This window comes from Peromyscus californicus, unplaced genomic scaffold (assembly GCF_007827085.1).
Source record: "Peromyscus californicus insignis strain IS unplaced genomic scaffold, ASM782708v3 Scaffold_3__1_contigs__length_106647218, whole genome shotgun sequence".
Classification (NCBI taxonomy): Eukaryota; Metazoa; Chordata; class Mammalia; order Rodentia; family Cricetidae; genus Peromyscus; species Peromyscus californicus.
Window position 1 is genome coordinate 29675059 of NW_026294551.1, and position 11214 is coordinate 29686272.

At 41.5% G+C, this 11214-nt stretch overlaps 1 protein-coding gene across 1 annotated transcript in view; it reads right to left on the reverse strand.

The window, feature by feature from the left end:
* The window catches only part of Ca10 (carbonic anhydrase 10), a 506430-nt gene extending 495762 nt beyond the window's left edge, over positions 1 to 10668 (reverse strand). Inside the window, exon 1 of the mRNA XM_052755893.1 lies at positions 10554 to 10668. Coding sequence (XP_052611853.1) covers positions 10554 to 10614 — 61 coding nt within the window. The 5' untranslated portion in view covers positions 10615 to 10668. The remainder of the gene's footprint in view (positions 1 to 10553) is intronic.
* Positions 10669 to 11214: the final 546 nt, after the last annotated feature.

An 11214-nucleotide genomic window follows, 5' to 3' on the forward strand; every position in this document is an offset into this window, starting at 1 on the left:
ATGTTTTAATTGATTTGTTCATTATTGAACATCTTCTAAATGCCAGGCATCGGCTGGGCCATGGGAAATGCAAGCTACAGTGTTGGTATATCATTGCATGGACATTCTCCAGGGACCGAGAACAAGATTTTTGTTTGCTACATTTTACCACATGCCTGGACCACTGCCTACCTCACAAGAGGCATCCTTTTGTTAGCTTTCATTTATGAATGGACAAAAAACAAAGCGAACACCTGCTATAGATATGCTTCCTTATGCATTGATTTCTAGAGCCCTAGGAGTCATTGATTGCTAGTCCCAACCTCAGAGGAAAGGGCTGGGCTCACTCAGTAAGTGCTGCCATCAGGATTATTTTCACTGAGGGTAAAAGGTAGCAGTGCATGTAGTGAGGACACAGAGAGGAGGAGCAGAATGGGGATATGTTGACTCATATCCTCCAGTAAATGTGTTTATTCCAACTCTGACATCACTGCCAAATGTGTTGCTAAGCCAGCAAAACTTGGCTCTGGAAAACTGAACTGAAAGTCACAAGCTTCATTTCCTACTGCCAGCTCCTTTAGCCACCGGGCATGAAGTATTGGACAGAGTTAAGGATGAATTCTGCATCTGCTATGACAAAAGTGTCACCTCTCCCAGACCAGGAGGCAAAGACATTTGTAGGCTGTCTCCTCCATAACTATGGATAATCTCTCCCTGCCATCTGATGGCTCCTTCATGCAAATGTAATCAACCCCAAAGCCTGGATACCCTATTAACAGCCCAATCCTGCTAATAAAGAACAATTATGGTGGTCCCAGACTATTTCTCATGACTGGAAGATCTCCCCGCCCCCCAAACAAAAAAACTCTGCATGCTGGAGATCCTTTAAAGTTATGCTTAAAATTACTTGAGATGAAAGCAGCAAGATTAAAAAAAAAGAAAGAAATGTTCAATAACAAAGCGAATTAGATGAAACTTCAAACATTGCAAGACCCAGGATAGGCCAACAGGTTTCTAGCTATTTTCCCTAAAGTAGAGAAACGGAGCAATAAATTGCAGAAGGAGATTAAACTCTGTAATCTATACCCGAGTTTCTTCAAAAGCTTCTGGGAAGCCACCTGGAACCAGAGACAACATTGGAAAATGCTTAGTGATCTCAGCCAAATGGAGCGTGGCTAGACCACTGTCACAAGCATTTACTTGACTGGTCTGTTTCTATTAAAGTGAATGATCAAACACCATACCCTCCTGGGTCTCAAATGGAGACCTTTCTGACACAGAGAGGCACAAGGCAGTCTTCTCTGGCATTATTTACAAAATATTGCTGTTGCTGAAGCCATACTTCCTGAACACATTTCCATCTTGACCTTGTCCTCACACTCCACTCTCTAGTTGTCATATTACCCTTGTGACACCCACTGAACTCAAGGCGACCTGTCTCTCGTTGCTCTGCTCTTGCAGATGCTGGTTCCTATGACCACTGTTCCATCTCACTCTTCCTGATTAATCAGCACAAATCTTCCAAGCCAACACTTAACATCAAGGCTCAATACAAGTATCCTAAGGGTACCTATTCTCTTCTTCCTTCCCTTCCCAGCTGCTGCTAAATGAGTCAGATATTCCTTCTCTGTTCTCACTTTCTTTATCCTTATTACAATATTTATCACATTGTTTTATAAATTACTAATACCTAAAAAATCATCTCTTACTAATTAATAAGTTCTTAGAGGGAAATTTCAGTATTTTATTTATTCTGATTCCAAGTGTCTGGAAACATTAGGGCTCTTTCAATAAACTTTGTGTGACTAGGTGAATGAATAACACTATTTTCATTTGAGGTCTGTGTATCTGTATCTATCTATCTATCTATCTATCTATCTATCTATCTATCTGTGTATCTGTATCTATCTATCTATCTATCTATCTATCTATCTATCTATCTATCTGTCTGTGTATCTGTATCTATCTATCTATCTATCTATCTATCTATCTATCTATCTATCTATCTGTCTGTGTATCTGTATCTATCTATCTATCTATCTATCTATCTATCTGTCTGTCTGTGTATCTGTATCTATCTATCTATCTATCTATCTATCTATCTATCTATCTACCTACCTACCTATTCTCTCCATAGTAACTGTACCTTTGAAAGGGTATAATAGGTATATAATTTGGTGGATCATAAACATGTTTTCCCAAGTGAACAGAAAATATGCTGCAAACAAGATTTACACATAGTATAGTTAGGTAAAACTGCTGCAGAATATTGGGTAGTGAATTGATCATCTCTTTCATGCAAGGGAGGCATTGATAGTGGGGCATAAGGCTATTCTTCACAACACAAACGCACATGTATGTAGTTCCTCCTTCCCTACGTCCAGCTAGTTAACAAATACAGTCATTATTATTCAAGCACAAAATCGAGATATTTTCATTTGTTGAAGATGAAAATACGAAGGGTTAAAAATCAAGGTAAGGCTGGGTCCCAAGTGTTAGGAGACGACTCCTATGTTTGGCCTGCCACTCAGAATGTTCCCTACTGGTCTAACTGATTCAGAAGGATAGGAATTTTGTTGTTGTTGTTGCTGGTGGTGGTTTGTTTGTTTTGTTTAAGACTTGGACTCACTATATAGCTCTGGCTGGGATTTAGAAAAAGATAATTTTGTGGGTTCTATCATCAAGAATAAAGGTGGTAAGAAATGAAGAGGGTTTTGGGTTTCTAAGCTGTTGCTTCCTACATTAAAAGTACAAACATATTTTATTAAGTCACAAACAAATTCAATTACATCATTTTCCTGAGCTTTCTGTAACAAAAATACTAAGGTCTCAACATCTTGTCTCAGCTTGAGAGACCTTCATTGAGACTGCAGGTTAGTTTGTAACCTTAGCTCCAGTCAATTATTCCAGTCCCTTGAGTTCATATGCCCAGTTCACTGCACTTTTGACATTTTTGCTTTGTGCTATGAACATATTATTATTTCCTTGTGGTTTTCCTCTTCCCTCTTGCCCTTTACTTTGAAATCCCATGTATTTTCTCCTAGCTCAAATATTTTCATCTTTATAAATCTTTCCCTTCCTCGCTTACATATACCAAGAGCCAACTGCTTTTCCTTCACACTTTCAGTATAGTTTCTAAACCTCTATTGTGCAGAATGCATTATCTTATAAAATACTCAAAACCAGGCGTTGTTCATTTTTGTTACATATATGCATGTATATATGTGTGTGTATATATAATGTATACATTATATATATTGTATATAATGCTATTGAACAGAGAAAATGGCTGAAGGATTACTTGGCATACAGAAACCATTTCCAATATTAGCAGCAATGGTTATTACTGATATCAGTCATGATGAATATGGTTATTTGTGGGGGATAGCTTCAATTCACCATGCAACTACTGCACACCAGGCACAAAGGCAGATTGTATGTGTGTTTCTTCAATCTTCACTTTACAGATGAGGAAAGGGAGCCTACTGAGCCTACTTTACTTCTCCAATACTACCAAGTAATGACCTTCCAGAGAGTGGCTGACAAATTTGTACTTCACATGTTGGCTTGTGTTTGTTCCATGGCCTATACTATTCTCTCTCACACACAATATGGCCTTTGGTTATGATACTCCAGGCATTATGTTAGGCATTCAACCAATCCTGTTTTGTTATCCTTATAGTTTCCTTGTTGTAACTACAGCCCCAAGTAGTGTCAACTCCATCTTTCTCCATACAGATGAGAAAGTTCAACTCTTTTCCTCCCTATCATAAAACCTTCAAAGAAGTACAAACTATGCCAAGTACAGCAATAACTGGAAGTGGGCAACACTAACTTGAGACCCAAAGTAGTTAGAATTATGAACAAGTATGAAATGATTTCAATTCATTGAAATAATGTGATGCTACATAGCATTAGCATCACATAAGAGAATGCCAAATTGTATTTGTACATGGTATTTTTTTTTTTTTTTTAGTATTTCAGCTTCCCAAGAAGGCTCTTCTTGACACCCCAGTGTCTCTCAAAAGAAATCTTGTATTTCTATTGTAGTAGTCCTTGCTGAGCACCCACTCACTTATGGTCCTCTCCTTTTATTAATGTGATCTCCATTTCATTTATTCCAAACTCTCACCTCAACACAATACCTTCATTTTCTTTCATTGTCATATTTTTCCATCTATAGTATTTAGACCATATATTAGACAATTAGGTATCATTCCTACTGCTTTCTAACATTAGACATACTAATGCATTATACACAATTATATCTAAGCAATTAAGCATTTTCATATCATTTTTGTATCACTCCATATTCTCTGTGTGCCTCTCAACTTTGCTTCTATGACTGTATTTTAATCTTGGCTCATCCAATAATATAAGCATTTGACTTATGCAAAGCATGAGGGATCCTTTGTCATTTCTGATGTTGCCTTAAACAATCCTTTAGAAATAGACAATGTGCCGGGCGGTGGTGGCGCACGCCTTTAATCCCAGCACTCGGGAGGCAGAGCCAGGCGGATCTCTGTGAGTTCGAGGCCAGCCTGGTCTACAGCGCAAGATCCAGGAAAGGCGCAAAGCTACACAGAGAAACCCTGTCTCGAAAAAACAAAAACAAACAAACAAACAAACAAAAAAAGAAATAGACAATGCAAGGATGAGCAGTAGTGGTACACATCTTTAATTCCAGCCAGCACTCAGGAGGCAGAAGCAGGCAGATCTCTGTGAGTTTGAGGCCAGCCTGGTCTACAGAGTGAGTTCCTGGACAGGCTCTAAAGCTATACAGAGAAACCCTGTCTCAAAAAATAAACAAAGCTGGGCGGTGTTGGCGCATGCCTTTAATCCCAGCACTCAGGAGGCAGAGGCAGGTGGATCTTTGTGAGTTTGAGGCCAGCCTGGTCTACAGAGCGAGATCCAGGAAAGGCACAAAGCTACACAGAGAAACCCTGTCTTGATAAAACCAACCAACCAACAAACAAACAAAACAAAACAAAAATAGGTAATGCAAATAAAAATTGTGTTTGACAGATGAGGAACCCAGGAATAAGAAGTAGAGACAATGGCCTATGCCGTATAGGTGACTAGAGTAGGGTTGGACTGTAGGGTGAACCTTTTGACATCCGTATTCTTTTTTTTTAAGAACTTATGGCATTTGGTTCTCTTCTGAACTGAAATCTCAAATACAAATACAAAATACTTAATGCAGGTAATAAGACAAAGTGTTCGGTCCTGGTTTCTTCATATGTCAGTCAATCTCTCCTTACCCAAGGGAAGAGTTCTCCATATGGACATTTCTCTTCCCCTCTTGGGATTTCCTACTACCTGGTTCTCCACTGCTTTGAGACTTTCATCTAGGATGATGTTTATCTGTTCATAATTGACTATGACATCACACAAGAAAATGATTTAAAGACATCATATTGCTAATGACACAATCAGCCTGTTGGAGAGGAGCTCAATTTTATTTAATCGAATATCCTATTTCAAGTCATAGTGAATGTATACACAGTTTTCTAATTTGGAGGAACTTTAAAGAGGAGTCTATACTGATTTATAACACATACAAAGAATGTGGAAAAGCCTGTTGATCTTGGAAATAAGCACTACACAGTGACTTGGTGATACTTAAGACTTCCCAAGTCTCGTCTCACTTAATATTGAGTAAAAGAAATGAGTAGGGAACATTCCTGGTGATGCATTAAAATCTAATGCTGTTTGTCTTGCTTGCATGAGAAGGTCAATCAAGACACAACTGTGATTTGTCCAAGGCAGGAATCCACAAGTACAACCCCAGATTAGACTTCTAGCAATAGTGGTGAGGGTGCCTGAACTGGCCTACCCTGGTAATCAGATTGGTGAACACCCTAACTGTTATCATAGAGCCTTCATCCGGTAACTGATGGAAGCAGATGTAGAGATCCACAACCAAACACCAAGCAGAGCTCTGGAAGTCCAGTCAAAGGGAAGAGGTGGGGTCAAGATCATGATGGGGAAATCTACAGAGACAACTGAACCAAACTCAAAGGAACTCATGAACTTGAAAGTGGGATTCATGTTGTATGTTACAAAATGTGTGTGTGTGTGTGTGTGTGTGTGTGTGTGTGTGTGTGTGTGTGTGTTGTAAGTGTGTATGTAGGTATTCATATGCATGTGTGTGCTTATACACATACATGTGGACATCAGAGGTCAGCATTGGGTGCTTTCCTCAATGGCATTCCACCTTATTTTTTGAGACTGGGTCTGTTGCTGAACCTGGGGCTCACTGATTCAGCTAAACTCCCTACTTGTGAGCTCAGGAGATCTGCTTATTTCACTTTCTCACATGGGAAATACAAATGTATGCCACTGTGCTTTTACAAGGAGTACTGGAGGTCTGAACTCAGGTAGGTATTCATGCTTGTGCAGCAAGGACTGTAACAAGTGAGTCATCTCCCTAGTCCCTGACTGGTGGTTCTCTTTTGCTTTTAATGAAACCAACATGGAAGAAAGCAAAGTTCTACTCCGTGTGAATCAAATCTATATACTACCACATTTGTAGAAAATAAATAATAGTTGATATTAGTGTATGCTTGCTAGGTGCCAGATACTATGTTAAATGAAAAATGATTAAACAGCATTTATTATCTCATCTAATCCATGTAATAATGTACAACCCTACTATTATTTCTTTTCTATACACAAAAAATTTTAGTTTTTAGATTAGAAGAGTATTTGCTTATAATGAATGATGATTAAAAGATGACTGAGGTACTTGGGTAATAGTTTCATTTGTTTGATGGACAGATTTAAGTCCAACTCAAATGTTACCAGGATTTCTAACTTTACAGTATAATTGCCTTAAACTTTGACTTCCAAGTTCTTGAAGAGAAACATTCATTTAGCATAATTTATTTTTCCAATTAGAGACATCAAAATTAAAAAAATCGAATAAATAGAAAAAAATCAAACTTGAAAGAAGTCTTGAACTAAAACTTAAATGATATATGGATAATTTTACTCAAACCTGGATGTGAGTTCTCTAATTCTCTGTGGATTTTGGTTGCCCCGGCTATAAAATTACCCTCTACAAATTCAAAAAAGAACAAATCAAAAAAAAAAAAAAAAAAAAAAAATTTAAAATGTGTGACAGTGTCTCATAATTCAACGGTTATTGCTGTTACTGTGAACAAACTGGCACATAGTGAAGTCACATAAGTGGGGAAGTGGAGTACAACACAGGAGTCAAATCAGACAACTGTCTTTTGACCAGGAAATTCTCTCCTTCTGATTCTCAGTATTCATTCTCATTGGTCTAAGCTGCCTTTGCAGAATGGTCCTCTAGCTGGCACAGAGAGAAAGCATATTCACTGTCATTTCTCTCTCTGCCTCCCCTCCTTTCTTCTGTCAACCCTCTTCCCCCCTTCTTCCATCCCTGGTCTCTCTACAGACCCCTGCTACCTTACATCTTTAGCCAAATGAGATCTGCATCTAATTCTCAGACCATGGCATTCCCTTTTAAGCCATGTTGTGCTGTCACTCACTTGCCAAAATTGGTATAATCCCTCCAGTGGAAGATATGCATGATTCTTACTCAGCAGCAAACTAATTCTGGCCAAATGGGCTCTTAGTCCCTTTGCCAACCAGAACATTTAGCATAACTACCAAATAGACCGAGTCCAGGTATCTATATTTTATATGACATAGCCAAATAGTGCAGAGGGGAAATTCCTTGGTGTGTGTGTGTGGTGGGGGGAACCTTGGGTTAACAAAATGCTGAGTTACAAAGTCCAGAGTGTTCCTGACAGCAAAGGCTACCAAGTGAAATCCACTACACATACCTTCCATAGGCAAAGTTACTACCAGTATTTTCCTCCTGTAAAATGTTCCTACTGCAGATTTTTACTGGCCTTCCCCAGCCTTATGCTCTTAAATACTAAAGTCAAGCCTAACAACGCATCCTCCTTCACTGTCTGGTAATGTAGTATGGATTGGATTAGCACCCGTTTACTGGCCAGGGAGGCTCACCCTATGATGGTGAAAAGGTGCTCCCACCCTATTTATATTTTAAAATGCATGATAGTGAATTCTATGATCCGAGGATTTTTGTTCCTTTTGGTAAAACTCATTCATGAGTAAATTAAAACTGCAAATCATGGAAACAGAAATGAAAGACCCACTAAGCCCTCTCCAAGGCACAATTATTCAACCTTAGCACATCAAATTCCAACACATCCTCAGGCTGTCAGATGGGAAGAGAAAAAAAAAAAAGTTGAAGTCCCCAAACTGTGGCAATTGTGAGTCATGATTATATCACTAATCATAATTTAGACATAAATGAACTTCACTGGATATGCAGTTGTGCTGATAGGAGGAAAACCCCTTGGCTAGAGAGGCAGAACCGGCTTTTAAAGTCAATTGTGTGATGTGTAAATCCAAAGCAGAGGATGCTGCATCTTTGCCTACATATCTTCATGAAGTGCAAAGCAATGCAGACCCTAAATGAGCACTTGGAGTGGTAACCTAGTTTTCTGTTTAGCTAATAGCTACCCATTTTACTTACACGTTTATCCCTCTCATTACATTGCAATGACGACCATTTAGTAAATACATGTGAAAGGCCACACACTCCATAACACTTCTTCTGGGGTGGAAATAACCTCCTCCTCGTGTTTCTATCTGAATAATTCAGCTGCTGACACACCAAATCAAATGCAGCCAGGACAGGTATCCCACTAATAACTCTTTCTGAGGCTAAAAACAGACTCCTGCTCAGCTGATTCCCCTCTCCCATGTCATTGCTATTCAAGATTAAGGGTCCAGGCTGGGGACTAAGAGGATACTTAAGCCCAGCCCCTCACCGAATGTTATACTTTATCCAATCTTACAGGAACTCAGATGGCTCTTCTGAAAATGATTTATGATGCTACAGAGAGGGAGGAAAGTGTATTTTCAAGAGAATGAAATAATATGGAACAAGAGAAAGAGAGAGAGATAGAGTGAAAGATGAATAATGTGGTCTTATGAGATGCCACCCAGTCTATCCCTGGGCATAGGACTCATAAACCCTCAGGAGTCACCTTAATACTTATACTGGAAGATACACAATAGAGTAAGAGAATTTCCATTGTGTCTGTGTGTGTGTGTGTGTGTGTGTGTGTGTGTGTGTGTGTGTGTGTGACCCCAGACTTCTCTTGTCTTCTATGTGGATATAACTCACTAAAGTATTACAAGCGGCATGTTTCTTAGTAGGGTGGCCAAGCTCCAAACATGATTTCACATAACAGATTCCCATTCCGTCTTTAGAGAAGATTGAAATTAAACAGCAGTATTTAAAACTGGATCCAAAGTAAAGAAAACACAGAAGGGCTTTTAATAGTCTGATTTAGGGGGTGGAGACTGGCAAGGGCTAAAGGAGGAGGCAGGAAACCTGTCTTGCTCCAATGCTGGCCAAGTGTGTCTGCTCACAGAGGCAGGGCTCCTGCTTATCTACCTATGGAGACTTCATGGGAAGTTGGCTCAGTCCCTAATTCTGCAGAGGGAATGCAGGCAGAAGGGAGAACCGCAAACGGGCTACACCCTGAGTGCTTAAATGGCAGGTGCAAGGGAAATGGAGTGGGTGCTGGTCAATGGGAGGAGCCAAAAGCCAGGAATATCTACACAGTTCCCTCCAACCCTAAATTCCTGCACCAAGAAAGATGTCTTGGAAATGACAGTTCCTCCCAACACACAATACTCAGGCACAAGCAGGTACAAGCCCTACCCCAGACACCTCAACACCCTGGATTCTTATTTGAAAACACACACACACACACACACACACACACACACACACACACACACACACACACACACGCGCTAGCACAAGTAGCCTGTGATCAACCACTGAGCCAACACAGCCTTGCTACTGGGAATTAAGGCTTTAATCTAAAGCAGTGTTTCTAATACTGTACTGCTTCAGGTGTGTTTGAGGGTGGGAGGGCTGTGCCACTGGATTTCATACACCACAATACATTCTTCAACATCTGGGGAAGGCAGAGAGGACTTGCACATCACTTCAGTCTCTCCTGGTATTCCCCAGTCCCGCATCTTTCTGCAGTCTCTTTAAAGTGCCTAGATACCAGAGCAAGGCTCTGCATCCATTTTGCCAGCCAGGAACCACTGAGTTTGGGAACTTTGGAAGCCAGGGGTTGGGGGGGGCGGGGGTGGTGCCCAGGCTCAGATTTCGGCGCCAGAGTTCTCAGCCAGGAAAGCTGAGAATCAACACCCATCTACCTCTTCTTTTTCAGTCTCCATCCTTTCTCCTTTCCAGGACGCCACAAAGATCTTACCCACAGCAGCACACCTACACACCTACACACACACACACACACACACACACACACACACACACACACACACACACACACACACACAAGCCCGTGCATACACCCTTGGGTTTAGAAGGTTTTTGATTCTGAAGATAGCAAAAGCCAAGGAAAGAAAAAGGGCCGTACCACCTCCTCACTTCCCGCCCTAAGTCTACACAGGATAAAATCTCATACATTTCAAACACCACCATAGAACACACCACCCGCCCATGACACCAGCACGTCCCGTACCTGATATGCAGACGATGAAATTGGCTTGAAGAAGAAAAAGCACCTCCCAGACTATTTCCATCCTCTGATTCTCATTCCAGGTGCATCACTCGACGGGAAAACAGGGGGGAAGGGGGGAGCCCGACACGGCACACACATACACACACGCACACACTCTCCAGAGAGCGCACACTCGCGCTCCCGCCCGACAGCCGGCCAGGGGCAGTCACCCCCACGATCAATAACGCAGTTTGAATTGTTTTGGCAAATCTCCCCTCGGGCTCTTCGGATGTGCTCCCCAGATGTGCTGACACATGTCCGATGCCTCTCTGCCTCGGAGGTCTCCCCGCTCTTGCGTCTCTGCTCCTCTCACCAAAGGTGGAAACAGCACTTGAGGCGACCGCGGTGGTGGAGGTGTCAGCCACCTGAAGCCACCAGCACTGGGCTCTTTCTGCAAAACCGAGACCCCGATCCGCCGGGCGCCCCAAGAAGACATAGACAACAGCCCCCCACCGGGCCGAGCAGTGCAGTTCCGGGGCTCTTGGCCTCTTCCCGTATGCTAGCTGAGCCCAGGTAGTCCGCGACAAGTTGCCCTCGAAGTCCGCCCCCTTCACCAGGGCATGGTCAGAGGATGGCTGCTGGCTCCAATCTGGCCTGTTCTCCTGCTTCCGGAGGTAGGGGG